Source organism: Argiope bruennichi, chromosome 6, assembly GCF_947563725.1.
Source record: "Argiope bruennichi chromosome 6, qqArgBrue1.1, whole genome shotgun sequence".
Taxonomy (NCBI): Eukaryota; Metazoa; Arthropoda; class Arachnida; order Araneae; family Araneidae; genus Argiope; species Argiope bruennichi.
Window position 1 is genome coordinate 11,855,996 of NC_079156.1, and position 17,376 is coordinate 11,873,371.

The 17,376-nt window shown below is 31.7% G+C and overlaps 1 protein-coding gene across 5 annotated transcripts in view; it reads right to left on the minus strand.

Moving 5' to 3' along the window:
- Positions 1-17,376, minus strand: part of LOC129972515 (protein unc-13 homolog B-like) — a 496,213-nt gene that overhangs the window by 55,094 nt on the left and 423,743 nt on the right. For 4 of the 5 annotated variants that reach the window (XM_056086676.1, XM_056086675.1, XM_056086674.1 and 1 more), the window contains 3 exons: positions 16,885-17,005; positions 11,410-11,516; positions 4,283-4,424 (listed from right to left, as the gene is read on the minus strand). In XM_056086676.1, the coding sequence (XP_055942651.1) occupies positions 4,283-4,424; positions 11,410-11,516; positions 16,885-17,005 (370 nt within the window). Of the gene's footprint in view, positions 1-4,282; positions 4,425-11,409; positions 11,517-14,173; positions 14,281-16,884; positions 17,006-17,376 lie in introns of all 5 variants that reach the window. The other variant, XM_056086672.1, reaches the window with a different exon arrangement.

The window sequence follows — 17,376 nt, forward strand, 5'->3', positions numbered from 1 at the left end:
GCAGTCCATTAATGTCAAAAAATATATAAATACCGACATTTATCATTTTTAAAGATTTTCATTAAATAACAAATTGATTTTTAGCATTTAATAAAAAAGAGGCAAATCTTTCTTGGAAGTTCCTCAGCTTCTAAAAAAACTGAATTTAAAAATGGATAATTACTATAAGCCTGTTCTTTTAGAATTATTTTCTCTTCTCCAGACGATACGTTATTCATAATAATGTTCACCTGAATATTGAATCAAGAGAAATATGATATAAAGAAGCCTTAACAGTTGTAAAGACAGATCATTAAAATTCGCTATTGCCATATAATTTTGAAATTCGCTTTCAAATGACCAACAATACAATAAATAAGCTTGTACATTTTTGTAAACTTAAGAGAACTAAATTTTTCATACAAAAAACAATATTCGAATCATTCCACATTTTCAATTACAATGCGGTAAATTCTTATCTCTGTCTTATCCATTCTCCAGATCATCCAACATACACATGATGAGAAGACGAAAGTTTTTCAGAAACATTCAACAGTTGTCCGGTTCCATTGTCCGGCCCATGAGAACCTCATCGACCGGTTCAGGAGCAACAGACACAAATTCGCTAGATCGGAACACGATCGAAGTGATGAGCTTCCTCTGCTTGGCTTGGCAGCTTGCCAGCAAATCATTCTCCCAGCTGGGTGCTTAAACAGGAGCTACAATGACTAATTTTAAACGACTGATTGAACACAAACTCTTGTCATTATCCCGATAGAGATGTTTAAAAAGAATTTCAAATCAAGAAATCCGCAACATATTTTTCATTTAAGTTATATATTAAATCTAGATGGTATTTTCAGGCACATTTAAATGCTACGATTAAGTTTGGACAAAAATTAATACTAATATTTGATTGCATGTCTAGTTTGGTATCGATTTGAGTTCTTCATCTATACTTATAATAAAGCTCAATGTGTGTGTGTGTGTGTGTGTGTGTGTGCGTGCGTGTTGGCGCTCTACAGGCCAGGTCATTTGACATACAGCTATCAAATTTGGTACATGTATACCTTAGAGGTCGGGAATGTGCACCTGGGGTCCCTTTTTTTGAAATTTTAATTATTAATCAAAAACTAACTTTCCCGCCAAAAAAATCTTCCATTTTCTCCACCGCCAACTTTTCCGCCAAAAAAATCTTCCATTTTCCCCACCGCCAAATGAGTAAGGCTTCAGTTTATTTTTCTCCCAACAGTCATGAGGCTAGGGTTAACATTTTTCGGTGGATTATTTCAAACGATTCTGTTTATTTTCTTAATGTTTGATGCATTTTAAATTAAACATTGTTAATTAATCCATGTTTCAGATTCATTCTGAAGTACTTTTGAATTAAAATAACACAGAATAAAGAAAATTAAAAATGTCTAATCTGCATAGCGTTATCCCAACTGGCGTAGAAAAATTCACGCATTTGCGTTACCTAACTGGCGAAGAAAATTCACGCATGCGCATTGTTCTGATTGTTGTCATGACAACCACTATCAACGGATGATTTAAATTATTTTTAGGTTAGTTGCATGCTTTTGTAAGTAAATTGTATTTATGTTAGGTATATATTTTTTGTATATGCTTATAGTTTTAAGTACATCGTTTTTAAGTAGTTTTTTTTAACCTGTTTTCAATGATTTAAATTATTTTTAGGTTAGTTGCATGCTTTTGTAATTGAATTGTATTTATGTTAGTTATATATTTTTTTGCATATGCTTATAGTTTTAAGTGCATCGTTTTTTAAATAGTTTTTTTAAACCTGTTTTAGACAGATTATTTTAAACGATTCATTTTATTTTCTTAGTGTTTGATGCATTTAAAATGAAACATTGTTAATGAATCGATCTGTTCATGATGAATCTGAGAAAACTTTGTTGACAAATTCTTGAGATATAACATAAATTAAGAAAGATATTCTTTAGTGCCCATAAAGTTTAAACGCTCAGTGACTCTATTATCAGTAATCATATTAATAAAAAAAATGCTTTGTTTCAGTAAAAAATATTATATTAATTGCAGATTAATCATTTACACTTTAATTTAAAGCCTAAATTCTACGAGGGGTAACAGAAAATGAGAGAGATACATATCACGTTATGACTGAAGGCCTTTATAATATTATGAGTGAATTATATGACTATCAAAATTTGAAGTTTTAAAATATTTTGCTGAAGAATCTATTAAAGTTGGAATTGCATAAAATATTTAATTATTAAAATTTTAACGAACATTAAGATTGGCGAACTGGCTGGTCGCCAAAGGCGGCTAGTCTATAATAAAAATATCAGATGAAAATAGACTGTTGTGATCCTATACAAGTCAGTCCCAATTTTTCTTTACTTTCTTTTACATCTATCTTTTAACACTGGGACAGACACACCACTACGATTCCGTAAAAGGGATCCATTTGATTCTGGCTATAAAATAAGTCCATTTGGCAATTGTCAACATATTTTATGAACACAAAATGTCGATAGGAACAATTCATATTTATTAAAACTAAGTTTTATATGAATAATACATAATTTATAGTTATATAAAATTTATATTAATAAGTCCATTACTCCCAACCTAGAAATATGAGGAAATATGAGGAAAACGTGACGCATTTAATTATCAAACGAGGCATTCTGTTCTGAATATCCGAACTTTCACTCCATTCGTTAAAAAAGAATATTTTTTAAGCCCCCCCCCCGGATACTAAACTTCTTCTTGTGATTCATACATGAAATCGATTTCATTCAGAGAATTTGAGAATCTGTCATTTGAAAGGGAAACGGCAAACATATCAAGGGCAGTGCTTGATCCTCAACTGACTTTATGCCGGTACATAAAATATATAATTATTAATAGAATAGGCAGGTTCAGTTTGAGTAGAAGCTGGAATCATCATAACCCCACATTCCCATTCCAGAGTTAATGAGTTTGTTGCAAAATGGATGACTATGTTTTACTATGCGGTTAGGAATTTAGACTATTTGGTGATTTAGATGATTCGGGAACGAAGCTTAAACCTTATCGATGAATTTTTCATTGATACAGTTTAGTTTCTAAAAATTGCATTTTGCGCAAGATGGCAGATATCTAGTTTTTAAGTAAAAGTCTTTCACTTTCTAAGAAAAATACCCGCTAAAATGTATCCTGATGATCCTAAGGTCCTTTCTGTATCATTCATATTCTCAATCGACTCGACGACAACTCTTTGGGAGTACAAAAATATTTCATGTCTCGTATAGCTTGATGATGATTATTTGATGATTCCGTGATACTCGAGTCGTCTGATGATAACAACAGTCTAGTACACCGAAGTGAAAGTATCATATTTGATGGGGAAAGTATCATATTGAATGAGGATTTTTTTGATGATTTTTAGCTTTGAGGATACTTGAAGTACAGCGGCAAAATGCATTTTGATACAATAGTTGATTTTCATTAGATTTATAAAAAACGTCAAAAGCATCTACGCATTCATTCGGCAATATTGAAAGGACAAAAAGCGTACTAGTCCCAGCGATTAACCACTATTTACCGTTTATTTTAGTATCTGTCCCATGATAATGAATATCCTCATATTTCCATTTATTGTTGTAACATATTTAGCACGCACCTTCCTACATCCAAATAGAGACCCATATGCCCATTTTAGAAAAATTACCTAATTTTAAAAAATTCTTTCGCTATAGATTGAAACTAAGGGTCACAGATTTGACTCCTCAATAGGTGCTCTGAAGAAAACAAATGTCGCACAGAACCAGTTGGAAAATTGAGACAAGTATGTAAGGACGAATAGAACCCGAAGGGATTGCGAAATGGAGTGAAGATTATCGAGTTGAACTTGAATTTTATCACAACCGATTTTTTTTCGAATTTTCCTTTTAAATATGCATCATATTTAACTTAAATATTTTAAATTCATTAACCCTTTGCCCTCGGATGGTGCCTCTCACTCACCATTCGAGACGGCGAGTCATTTTGAAATTTTATTTCTTTATTTCATTTTGTTTGTTAAAAATATCTGCAGAGTAATAAGATAATGTAAATGAATTAAACTTGCGAATTCAACTTAAAAAATTGAATTTATTTATTTTTCGGTGCATAATTATTAGGTGAATAATTATGTATCGATTTACTTTTCAGAGTGCAAAGGGTTAATAATTGATAAATTCGCTTTTTCACTCCGTCAATGAAATGTCTTTTACAGATTTTTAATGTAAACATGGAACATTCAAGAAAGGAAATGAGGAGAAGGCATACTCACAAATAAAATTTCTCGTTCCATACGGGGTTGAGGTCTTGAGGCATTGTGCGTGTGCGTTTCTTTGTTTTGCCCACCTGCACCGTAACGTACGGATCGCTGGTCCCGCTCTTATCTTTGGCGATGAGCCCTTGCGCGCAGATCACTGCACAAAAATCATTCACAATTATGCACTGAAATTTCTATAATGGACAATTATTTATGAACTTCTCTTATCCTGCCAAATCCTACAAATAATTCGCCAAACTCATTGGAATAGTGTCATCGCAGCCATTGACACTGTCTGTAATGAATGCAGGTTTACTTTTAAGGTTATACAAGATTAAAGCATTTGTATTAAAGTAGTATCAGTGATTTCTTTGACTGTCATTTTTTTAATACTCTCTGTTAACCCGTTGACTGCGGTTCCCGCCTACTATCTAATTGTACCGAAACATCTAATGACACGTTCTCTTCTCTACTATAGTTTAATAATAAAGGGACCATCTCATTAGATAGATGGTCCGATTATCAGTGTGAGTCGTGTCAGTAAACGTGTTAAACAATAAAATTCTTAATAATAGAAACGCCGATAAAAGTATTCACCCTATAATCACTTTTAAGATTCTAGTTCCTGGATGTCAATTAAAATATAATATATTCTTATACTATGAATTTTATTATTTTACATTCAGTGACAAAGAATTTTTATTTTGCATCGAAAATTTGCTTTGTTCTATATAAAAATATTTAACTTTTGACTAGAATTCTAACACGCTTCTTCTCTGATTTCAAAAAGTCACACATTTAAATGCGCGATTTCCGAAGAGATTTATCCATAAATAATAAGTAAAATTTATTTAAAATAAATTTTCATTTTAAAATATTAATATGAACAGATATAAATCAATAAAAATTGCGATTTCTATGTCTGAGAAGTACTGAATATTGTGGTGGAAGTTTGGTGTAACTCGTACATAATAATTATATCATTGATTTATAATGGAATTTACAAACATCGTCCTATTTGGTTTCTCCAATAAATGCAAATTTTTACGTAGTTTAATCAGGATTATTGTGCTAAATGCCTACTCAAATAATGGGTAGATTTTAGAAACTAAACGAAAAGTGCTTTCATGATAAGAGTTTTTCAGCATTTCTTCAAGTGTCTTAACATAAGCATGATGTGGTATTGATCTTCTGAATAGCTGGTTAAAAATTTCATAGAACAATAAACAATAGGTAAACAGTAGGTTACAGCTACTGGTCAATGAATGAAATACCTTGGTTCACTATTTTATTGGACATCCTTTAATCTGAAATGCTACTCGCGTTTGGTTGGGATTCTACAAAATTCGAGGCCGGTTTCCGAAGAGTAGGGTATAAGCAAAAATTAATGAGCCTCGAAATAAGAAAGTCCTATTAGTTAGCATTACCCGAACGTTTTTAAAGCTCTGGTTTATAGTTTAAGGGGAAGGGGGTGCAGAGCTGATAGGTGTCGGTCAGGCTCAAAGAACCACTACTGAATGGATAGTGATCATGGCATTATTATCCATGAAAGAGGGGGGGGGGTGCAACATTATAATGATGGTCATAATTAGAGGCATGCTAACGTAATCCTTGACCTTTCCTTTCACCTCCTTTACCTTCCAGAAATAACAGGAAGCCAGAATCAAACTATCAGAACATACATCACATCATTGTATAGCCATCAGAACTCGTGTGATTTTGCATCATTCCGAATACACTTACGTAATTTGTGATTCATTGACCAGCATATGTAAATACGAAGGGATAAAACTAAGACCCGGACACGTCAATATCTAAGGTACTGATATATGGTATGATTGATCTATGGTATTGATGGATATATCTATGTTATATAACAATAAAAAAATGAACATTTAGCACATTTAACAATATAAATAAATACAGCATTAATAGACATATCCAATGAACTGTCGAAAGCACAAATCATTCGCAAGCGATGAAAAAAGTGAAATACATGCAACAAGCGCAGACCTGCATTCCCATGCAAACAAGCATTTCATTACAAGAGGCAAAACACGACAGCAACAAATATTGCTACTTTTTCTAATACACTTCATATCATAGAGCAGAATTTAATATTTTATGCAGAAGCAAGCAAGCACATAAAACATGTAATTATTCAGAGAAATGGTGCAAACAGATATTTCGTGTTTATAATCACTATAAAGAGTGAGAATCCTTATTAATAGCAGTTTATAGACATTAAGTTTATTAAGATAATAAACGATGCCAATAAAACTTTAAAACCTGTTTCCTCTTCAAAAAAGTAATATATTACTTTTTAAAATGTAAGTGCATACTCATAGTTTTTCATGGATCTCTTAGTTAATTTATTTTATCTTTTAAAATATATTTGCTAATTCTTAAAGATATATTAAAATTGAATACTTTTTATAAATTTACAATTTTAGTCACACAAAAATGAGGGTTATAAGAAATTCACATTAGTTTTTGGAGTTAAAGAATAAATTCTTAAAAACTTAATTGCTATTATAGGAATTATGATGCGGCATCCATTGATAAATGTCGGATGTTAATAATGATTTCAATTTATTATAAAAGTTTTTATTCTAGCTTACATTGAACTAATGAAATTTATCAAAATTTAAACTGCTAATACTAACTTTACGTTATTATAATTTAAAGAATAATTATATTAATTTAAGAAAACATTTATTTGAATGAAATGAGTTCGAAGAAAATATAGTATTAAATGTCCAGTTCTTTTGCATTAAATCCATTTATGTATCTTCATTTTCAGTTACAACACGTATCAATCTATTTTATACAAAAAAAGAAAGGAAATCAAGAGATCTGAAAGGGTGCAAATTGATCAAGTGCAAGAGACGAGTTTTTGAAGAATGAAAAATAATATGCGGCCTTCGTAAATGCGTGATTGAATCATAATCAAATATATCGAATCTGCAAATAAATAAAAATCTTAAATATATAGCAATTTCGTTTCATCAAACTGTGCAGAAAATTTGGAATTTTCTTTCTAGATATGCAGAAAAAGTGCAGTGTTCTCCTTCCGTAAATAATTAAGGAAAATGAGAAACAATTCATTTTCGGCATAGTTGATTCTTGTTTAGGCCAAAAGTATATGGCACTATAAAAGGAAACTAAATATGTAATTATTCAGAATTAGAAATTTATTTTACTTCCATGATGTCAATGATCATAAGATATAACTTGAAAAGTTTATATTAAATTAAATTATGCTAAAATCTTGGAAAGTGTATCGTATTTCTATCATGAATAATTACCTGCCAATTTCCTCTGCATTTTCATCATGAAATAACAACAGAAATGATTCTTCTTACAGTGACTCTTAATACAGAAAGAGACAATACCAATAAAGAACCTTTTTTTTTTTTTAATTTTGAAACTCCCATAAAAGATTAATATTTCATCAAAATGACTTTTGAAAGCAAGATTTCTTACACTTACCCACCCCCGCAACTTTAAGAAGCCCCGAAAATCTTTTCAATATTTTAAAAGGTATTTAATTCTGTATAATTTAATTATGCGCAGCCTTATTCAAATTAAATTCAAGTATTGTTTAAAATAACTTTGGACATTATTTTAGTAGTGGTCTTAATCAATTACAATTGACAAGTTTTATATTACGCTCATTTCTAAATTTAAAAAATTTAGTGCTCCATAATTAAAAAAAAATTCTCGAAATTATTGTCAAATACTGTGTTAAGAACAGCTTTGTCATCTTTTACTATTTTCTTTAAAATTATTTTTTAATTTAAGCGGAGCACGTGATACACTGAAACCAATTTTTTTAGAAAGTGATTTGCAGTTAAGCGTTTTTCTATTTCAATTTATCAAAATTTACTATTTAAAACTAATTTTATAAAGATTAAATTTAAAAAAAATTATTTCAGTTTGAAACTTTTTAAAGATGTTAGAAGAATAATGAAAGTCAATGAGTGGGATTATTTGAGAGAAAGTTAAAAAAAAGATAGAATGAAATTTAAAAAAAAAAATGAAATGTTTTTTTAAAAGTTGCAATTTTTATTCTCATTTTATTCATTGACTATTGAGTTCTATTAAAGGAATACAAACGTACTTTCATTATTTAAATTTTTCCAGGTAAATGGATTTAAAATGGATGGATGGAAAATGGATGGAAAAGTTTTTAACTTCTAGCATTTAGAGATGTTGTTCGAAATGACAATTTTTCAAATAATAATGATCAGAATCACTATAATAAGAATCTATTTACTATATATAAAATGCTAAACAAAATCATCTTTGTTAAAATTAGGAATCAAAAAGGCTATTGGGAGTTTAGCATCAAAACGATATAAAATGCAGAATCTAAATAATTATATTTTTCTAATGACTGCAACTTTATTGACTACAAACTAAATTTACGCCTATCCAGAGGTAACGTAATGATGCCTATATCTGCTTCAAACTAAAAGGAAAAGAAATTCATTATTTTAGATCTACGCAGCACTGAATGCCCTAGACAGCGCTAAAAAATATGGAACTAACCTACGCCGCCTTTCAGAACGCCTTCTCAAATGCGAAGTGTCTCAACCTTAATCGCTTTCTACAGATTAGGTTGCAGAATTTATGAAAAAAAACTGTTTTAAAAATTAAATAATTTATGGTGTTTCTATAGTTGCCTGTTTCTCGGGAAGAAAGAAGTTACATGGACCGGCATAGCCTGGTTGGTAGGGCGTTATTTGTGAGTTTGAATTGTGAGTTCGCATCCCACCAGCCGAAGACTCTCCGTATACATGGTAACTGGTGCACGTATAAATCTGTCGTAACCACAAAATCCTCCAAGTCGAGACAACACCAGAGGATCAGAGGTGATCGTTCTCTGATTCATGTCTAAATTACGATCTATGGAGGAGTGAATGAAATGTATGAATGCAGTCCTCCCCATGAAAATGACTGTGACGCATGAGTAGCTAAGATGAATTCTTGGCACTAGATGGCGCTAAGAAAAAAAGAGACTTTAAAAACTCGGCTTAAAATCGCTGACTTCTTGACTATGGTTTGTCTATGACAAGTGCCATAAACAACAACAACAACAGAAATTACATAAATAAAATGAAATGCCCAATTTTTGCATAGAAATGCATAATTTTTTAAATTATTTTTATTGGTGCAATATCAATAATGACAGATAAATATCCTCTCTAAAGAGCAAATAGTCGTTTCAAGTATAAAAGATATTCACTCATTTTAAAATTCGAAATAATGAGATGGCATCCCCAAATTTTATCAGAGAAATGAGAGTCCATGCCGTCTTAACAGATTTAGACTGCAGTCAGTAAGCTTTCTAGTAATGGTCTCTTCTTCACTCTCCCTTTTTTTCTCTGGTGAATAGGTCACAAAAAGTTTCTCTCCGAATGATAAATAATGCTGTTATCTGAGACATTCCGCACTGCCTGCTTTTCGGTATTTCATGTTTCACCGATTCCATTCCTTATGTTTTATCAGGAAAGAGATGAGAATTAATCTTGAGAATAATTTTTGTGTCTTTTTCGCCATTGAGTTGTAAACAGAAAAGATCTGTGGCCCAGACAGTGGTTGTTCGTCCACTCCCTTTGGACCCACGGTGTTTGTAGCAGTATGTTCATATCTCCAACAATAGCTGTTTTTCTGTCTTCAAAGGAGGAGGGAATTCTTGGATTCTTTTATTTGCTTCTCTTCTAACGGAGTGTTTACTTTGGCAAATATAAGTATATTTTTTCAATCATTTGGCCTCCAATTGAACTAATCTAAGATTTATTAAATGTTTTGTGGCTCATTTATCGTTACGTCAAACATTCGTTTAATCTGCCATAATTTTTTGTTCAAAACCCGAGTTTAAACCATTAAAATATATAATGTAACCCTTACTTAGGAGCTAGAAAAACTTCATACTCCTTTTTCAGAGAAAGTTGAATGATATAGTGTACATTTAAAATGCACTTGGAATATTTCTGTAAAACAAATCGTCCCTTCATAATCAGTCTCAACTTCGGAACGGGGGATGTGATTCTTTCTTCTCAAAAGATCCCTCATATACTCTGGCCTGGTCAAGTTTGTCGAAGTCAGATGCTTTCGTAAAATACCTAATTTTCAAATTTGGAAGTTTAAGATTTTTTTTTTGTAATTGTAGACAATGCAATAAAATAACTTTGCTGATCAAAGCGAATATGCTCCTTTTACTCGATTGCTATCAGAGGCCCTATTTCAGAAATACATATCTACAGATAATCCTAACATTATATTTAATTTCACTAAAGTGAGTGATTTACCATGTACATAATCAATTTCAGTTAGCAAATATCCTTTAGTTACAATTTTTGTTTTTATATATACACATATACTGTTTACTGTCATATACTGTTTACAAGTGTAATGACAGTGAATGCGCGATGGGAGATCCGACGACGGAGAATTTTGAGATGATGATGATTTTCGTAGAATGCAGTTATTGGAGATCTTGGATTTCAGTACATTCTTGAAGTTTGAAAGAAGTTTTGAAGAATGAAAAATAAGTCATTCAAGTCATGAAGACCACTCCCAAGACAAGGCTCTGCATTTCTAAGAAATCAGGCTGAAAAGTAAAACTTGTTCGCCATTTGAACATAACTAAGGAGCATGGTCAGCTCCCAACTGGAAGGAAAATGGACGTTGAGTAGTAAACTTGAGGCCCTAAAATGAATCCACACTTGGGAACTGTAATTAACTTTTTTCTAAATGGGTTGTAATTAAATGTGTATATTTAAGATTAATTTACCTAAGTAGCATATTTATGACTACATAAGTACTTTATAAAATGTTAAAGATAAAAAGCTCTGAAATGCAATTTAAAAATTTATTTGTTTTCTATTATTATTTTTCGTGCGATGCGATGCATTTCTGACTTTTTTTTGTATCTTTATAGCATTGAAATGCAAGAAACACTGAGAAAACGGTGCGATTGAGACACTTCGCTCTTTGGCAGAAAATGACGAGCAAAACCAACCACCTCTCTCTCTCCTAGGCGCGAAGAAGGAAAAAATGGAGAAGTTAAGTGAGTGCAGAGGGAGAGAGAGTGAAAAAAAGAGAAGAGAACCCCGCACAGTTGTGTTCTGTACCTGTGATGGCGATCTTTGCCGACCACTTGCTTGTCCCCTCCATTATTTGATCTTCGCATTGTTCCATAGCGTCGATATGAGTATCGGGATCAATGCCGAAGGTCATCCTGTAAACAACACGGAACACCAAGAGTGAACAAGGAGGGAAGGAATGCCATATCACCAGTTTGCCACAGCTACCTGTTTGCCTCCCCTTACAAGGAGGGAGCAGCAACTCACCTGCTGCATTTAGAGTTACCGCATTTAGCTTGAAATGACGTAGGCACTTTGTTCATAAATTAATAAATTGCATATTAGTTCTCCTCCCACGCTTTTCACAACTGCATTACATTTTAACCGAGTGCATAATATAATGTAATTTGGTTACATGCTTTGTGATCACATCATTCACAGAAAATTGACAAGTGGATTATTTTTAAAAAGTGATATTAGAGAATTGAACCATATTAGGAATGACACTGAGTGATGTTTTTAATCCTTAAGTGAGTTATGGCGCAGCTTATCATAGCTATGTTTATTCACAACAAACGAATAAATATCACCAATAAGTATTGTTACCAAGTATGTCTGTTTTGAAGGACATCTGAAGGACAAGTTATTATACATTTATTACGTATTAATCCAAGAACGCAATATAGATGGACGCCCCAGGCATCATTTAACCTTGCAATCTCATTGTTTTTAAAATATAGCTGTTGTCGGGGGGATATAAACATTTTAAAATAAATGAAATTTAGCTTTATCACTTATTCTCATAACGATTCAGTCACAATTTTATTTTTGATTGATGTTAGCCTCTTTCAGTAGATTCGATTGTCTATTGAAAATCAAATTACAGAATATGTTATTTATATTATTTATAAAAATAATTTACTCATCAAATTTAATAATTTACTTACTTTTCAAATATCATAGAAAACAACTACTTATTTTTCATTTTTATTGGATTTTAAAAGTTTTGCTAAAGGGATATCAAAAACGATTAGTTTTCAAACTTTAAACACATTAAGTTAAATTAGTTACATTTTATTTACGTATAAAAATTTTATCATTTAATGCATATAGAATTCGTACTGTGCCTATGATAGATACATATAAATTTAAATCGAAACCGCAGCATGTGTTATCTTAAACAATACTTTTAATAAACATGATTTGAAAGAAATTAACCTTCATTTTGTTTATCCAATCGGAACAAAATCTACCAACTCAACAAAATGTTGCTGTAGACACGCACAGCAAAGGAATGCATTTACGCAAATAAATATTTTGAAAATGCACTCGTTGTGAAATCAGCAAACAAACGAAAATCCACCTCAATGAATGTGAATGAACTATTTAAAAGTGGTTCATTTAAAATAGATAATTCCGCCTGATAGACAAATGCTGAATCATCGATGAAAAGGTCTATCGAACGAGAATTTCAAAGGGTAATTGGCGGGAAAACTCTACCTTTTATAGAAATCAGCTGCATTCAGGATGGCAAAATGTTAATTCAAGGAGAAAATGCCCGAATTAATACGTTCATAGAGGCTACCATCTTGCTGCATTTCAGATACATCATCAATGGCAGGATTTTTTTTTAATTTGATAACAATTCTTCTTCTTAACAACCGGTGAAAACTCTATCGCGTTTCCAAGTTACATATCAATGCAATTTTCAATTCTAAGGCATGTGTCAAGTTTTGAGTCAATTAAAATTCATTTAAAATATTTTATTCTTATTTAATTTGCTGCCAAGCAGTAATCAAAACAATAAGGATTTCCATTTTCAATTGAGAGAAGAAAATTTCAGACACGATGAACGAACTTAACACAACACGAGAAAAAAAAATTAGCCGAATGGCTTTGAGACTTTCCATTCTTTTTTTTAAGAGGAATATAAAACCAGGCTATCAAGTGACTGAAATTTTAATTTGCGGAATTCGAAAGAGCATAAAAGTCATTCTTTATTGAACAGGAATATAAAACCAGGCTATCAAGTGACTGAAATTTTAATTGGCGGAATTCGAAAGAGCATCACAGATTTTGGACTAATGATTCAAAATAGTTAGGTTTATTTTCTTATAAAAACAAATATTCCATTTGTAGTTTACTTAATTCATTATTAACATGTCATGTCAATGTTGGCCATGATATTTTCTAATGAAAATATGCGGCTGATACTCATTTAATAAACCTAAAAAATATGAAAAATGGGATTTAATTCATTTATAAATGCTTAAAAATTAGGACTGTTGAAAATCAAAAACTGCAGCAAGAGTTAATTATGAATTTACAATGAAATTACAGACTGTGGAGGCTTTATTTTCGATTTCTAGGAGTAACATAGCTCGTATGTGGATTGTTTTCTTCATTTGTGTTTCGCTATGGATTTCATTTCATTATTTTTTTTTCAAACTTAGGTTAAAATTTATGATTTTGTAAATCATTGCGCTTTACAACCTTTTCGGTCGGTTTGTGCCGGTGAAAATAAATAAAAAGACGAGAAAGTAATGATTGTATTTAGATATACTGCGATTAAGTGCAACTGCCGAATACATAGCTGTAGAAACAGACATATGGCAATCCTTCCTTCAGAAAAACATCAACACGAAAACATGCCTTTTTCACAAACACAACATCGATACACAAACGCGTCGTTATGCATATACATGTACAGAGACGGTGGGAGAGCACACAGACAGGCTAAAGCGACGTTAGTGATCTGGAGACAAGGGGAGCACGCCCGAGGGGGGATTCCGCGATGGGGGTGGGGACCTACCGGTGATGGCGATTTTGGCTGACCATTTGGAGGTGCCGTCCAGGACGCTCTGTTTCACGGCCTTCATATGGTTCGTGTGGGCAGAGGATTCGACAGAAAATACGCCCCTAAAAAGTGCGGGGATGAAATACAAAGTTCAATAAAATTATACACAGCGACTGGCAGAGATGGTTCCCAAAATCACATATATTTTTTAAAATTCAAAATGCGACTTACCTGATGCTCATGTTTGTGATAATGACCATTTGAAAGAAGAGGTTCGACTGATTCCATAAAATATGTAAACCGTGCCCAAATGAATTAGGACTATGTGGTCGTTCTAAAGGCATCATTCCCCGTTTCAGAATATTGAGCTTTCTATGTTACGGCTGCAAATGTCATAAAAATAGCCAGTGGCGGGGACGAAATAGAATCCAAAAAACAAGTAACGCCGTGCCATGGGTGGCTTCTTATCCAAACGTTTCTAGCTTCAAATAGATTCATTGTTTAATGATTACATTTTTGGCGGTCCAAAGTATTATTAGAAGCGAATGTAGAATGTGCATAGCGCTAAATGCACGCCATCTAGTGGAGTCAACTGACGAATATAATGCATATATGATACGAAGTTATTACTTTTATTGCGTTTCCAATATTATCACTAATCGCTTAGTGAAAGAGATACCCTGATGTTCATAGATGTTTACTGAAGAAATCTCACAGTTTTATCTCCCGGAATAACGCGGTTAAAACCACAAGTCCGCCTTCATTTGAGCGAGGTCTCATATTAGAAGTTCACTGTTGTCACATGGAAAATGTTGTTAGATTGTAATACCTGCTGTCACCAAGAGTGTAAGATAATCTGTTGATAATTCTCAGTTTCCAAAAATCTGATCCGAATTCTTATGTTCATAAATTTATTAATGGTGAAGCTAACAAATATCGCTTATTTTTATGCAAATATATATATATATATATATTGTCATTACTGTCATCACCTTGCAATCCGAATGTCATTTGATCCCTTTTTATTAGATTACGTTAGAAAATTAAACTGCCGGTTATTCAAACAGTTAACAAACATAAATGTTAAAATTATCGAACAAACTAAGTTTCTCGGAAGAGCAAATTGCAGACAATGTATTAAGGAAGCCTACTATTTTCTTTTAGTAATCCAAGTAGTAATTAAAGTTTCAGAAACCTATCTCATTTTCAAGATGTACATTTATCACATTAAATTCGTATTGCCTTTCCGTTTATTACATAAAAGTCACGCTTTTCATTTGATAAATTTTGCGTTGGCTTTCTGAAGCAAATTTTGTGACAATTTGTTGCAAATATAAATAACGTTTCTCGCTTCAAATAGTAACAACAAGATATTTAAGAAATTCGAGAATTTCGTTTTAAGAATAATTTTCTTTATAATATTTAATTATGGTACTCAGTACCAGTATTCAAGATACATAATTTTTCATTATTGGTTTAGTTAGAATAAATGTTTTTTAAAAGTTTGAGACATCAAAATGTTTGATTACGAAAATTAAATATCATTAATTAACAGGGTTTTATTCAATTGACAAAACACGTGGTATTTGAGTATCGATTATGTAAGACATACACAACAACGCTGAAAAATGCCCATCAAATACAATTTCATAGAAAACTATATTAATGTTATTGAGCGAAACAAGTATAAAATAATAATAATACAACATTTTTTTTCTGCAATCAATATTACTATAAAGAAATATTCAAATTCTCCGTTTTTAATTTAATCTTACGCCTTCCTTGAAGTATTATAGAAACTATTTGCTTCAATAAAATTATTTAAAAAAAATGTTAAAAAACTTTCTGAGATTACACTTAAAATTCCTTTTAAAATTCAATTTCATTCTTTGCAAGATTCGCTTTTGGGAATACGAACTATAATATTGTTGTTTCTATATTTTCTGTTTATAAACTAAAACATTCCCCGTAATCTTAATTAAAAAATTGATGGTTTGTTGTAAACTATAGATACCGTTAATATTTCTCCTTCAGCAGAAGTAAAAAAATCGCTTATTGGAAATATATCCTACTAATTTTCACGCGAAAACGAAATAATTCGTTTAAGCTCAAGATTAAATGTTATTGATAAGTTAAAACAAATGAGTTTTTCTCTATTTTTTCTTTCGTAACCCATTTCATAAAAGATAGAATTCAGTGTTCTCTCTCGTGATTAATGAGACGTAAATATGTAATAGTTAAAATGCAATTTGCAAGAGAATCACTGAAAGCCGATTTCCCACCACAAAAAGTTCTAGAAAAGGTAATTTATGGTTTTCCGCGAATTAAACTTTCCCTAACAAGAGCTACAGACGACTGCAGAATTTCTTTTTTTTTATATTACTTGTAAAAATGTTGGGCATTAAATTTTTGACCTTCAATTTTTGGTACTAATTCTTCGCAACAATAATCATCCTGTTTATAGTTCGATCTCAGTCTTCAGTCTTATTCGATCTCAGCATCTCAGTCTTATTTGTATCAGTCAATACGTTGTTGCTGCATTTATTGTTAATGAAATAAACAAAAAATGACCAACTATTGGACGATCGAAAAAGTCTTTTAAAAGGAGGGAAGCATAGTCTAGTTACTTTGCCTGAATTCTGGTTTTAAAAGTTAATTTCGAAATAACATTTTCCAGTAATATAACTGTTCAAATAAAAAAAAAGTTTAAGATTATCGTAACGGACCTAATAAGCTCAAAAATTTCTGGTTTGTCCCTCTCTCGAATCTTCATTCGTTCTTTCATGGCCATGATGATGTTATTCGCCTTGTCGTCGGCTCCATGCTTGGAACTCTTCTCCGCGGCACCTGCAAAAGAACCTTCCTGTAATCACAAGTATTTCCTTTATTGGACAAGACAGCATTAGATAACGGTTATGTTATCTAATAACATTAGATAATAGTAAAACGTCAAAAATGGTAGCCGATTTTTGATTGACACGGATAAGAGTGGAATGTGTTAATGGCAGACACAAGTTTTCCAAAGAAATATTAAAGAAAATATAATGTAAAATGTGAGAAGAAGTGGATTAATCAACAATAGATATGTAAAGTTATTGGAGATCACACAATCAGATACAATTTAACAGATTTTTTTCAATCTTATTCTATTTTTAGAAAGAAAAAAAACCCATTTGCAGTTTATCTGAATCAAAAACATTAATAATGGTTTCACAGCT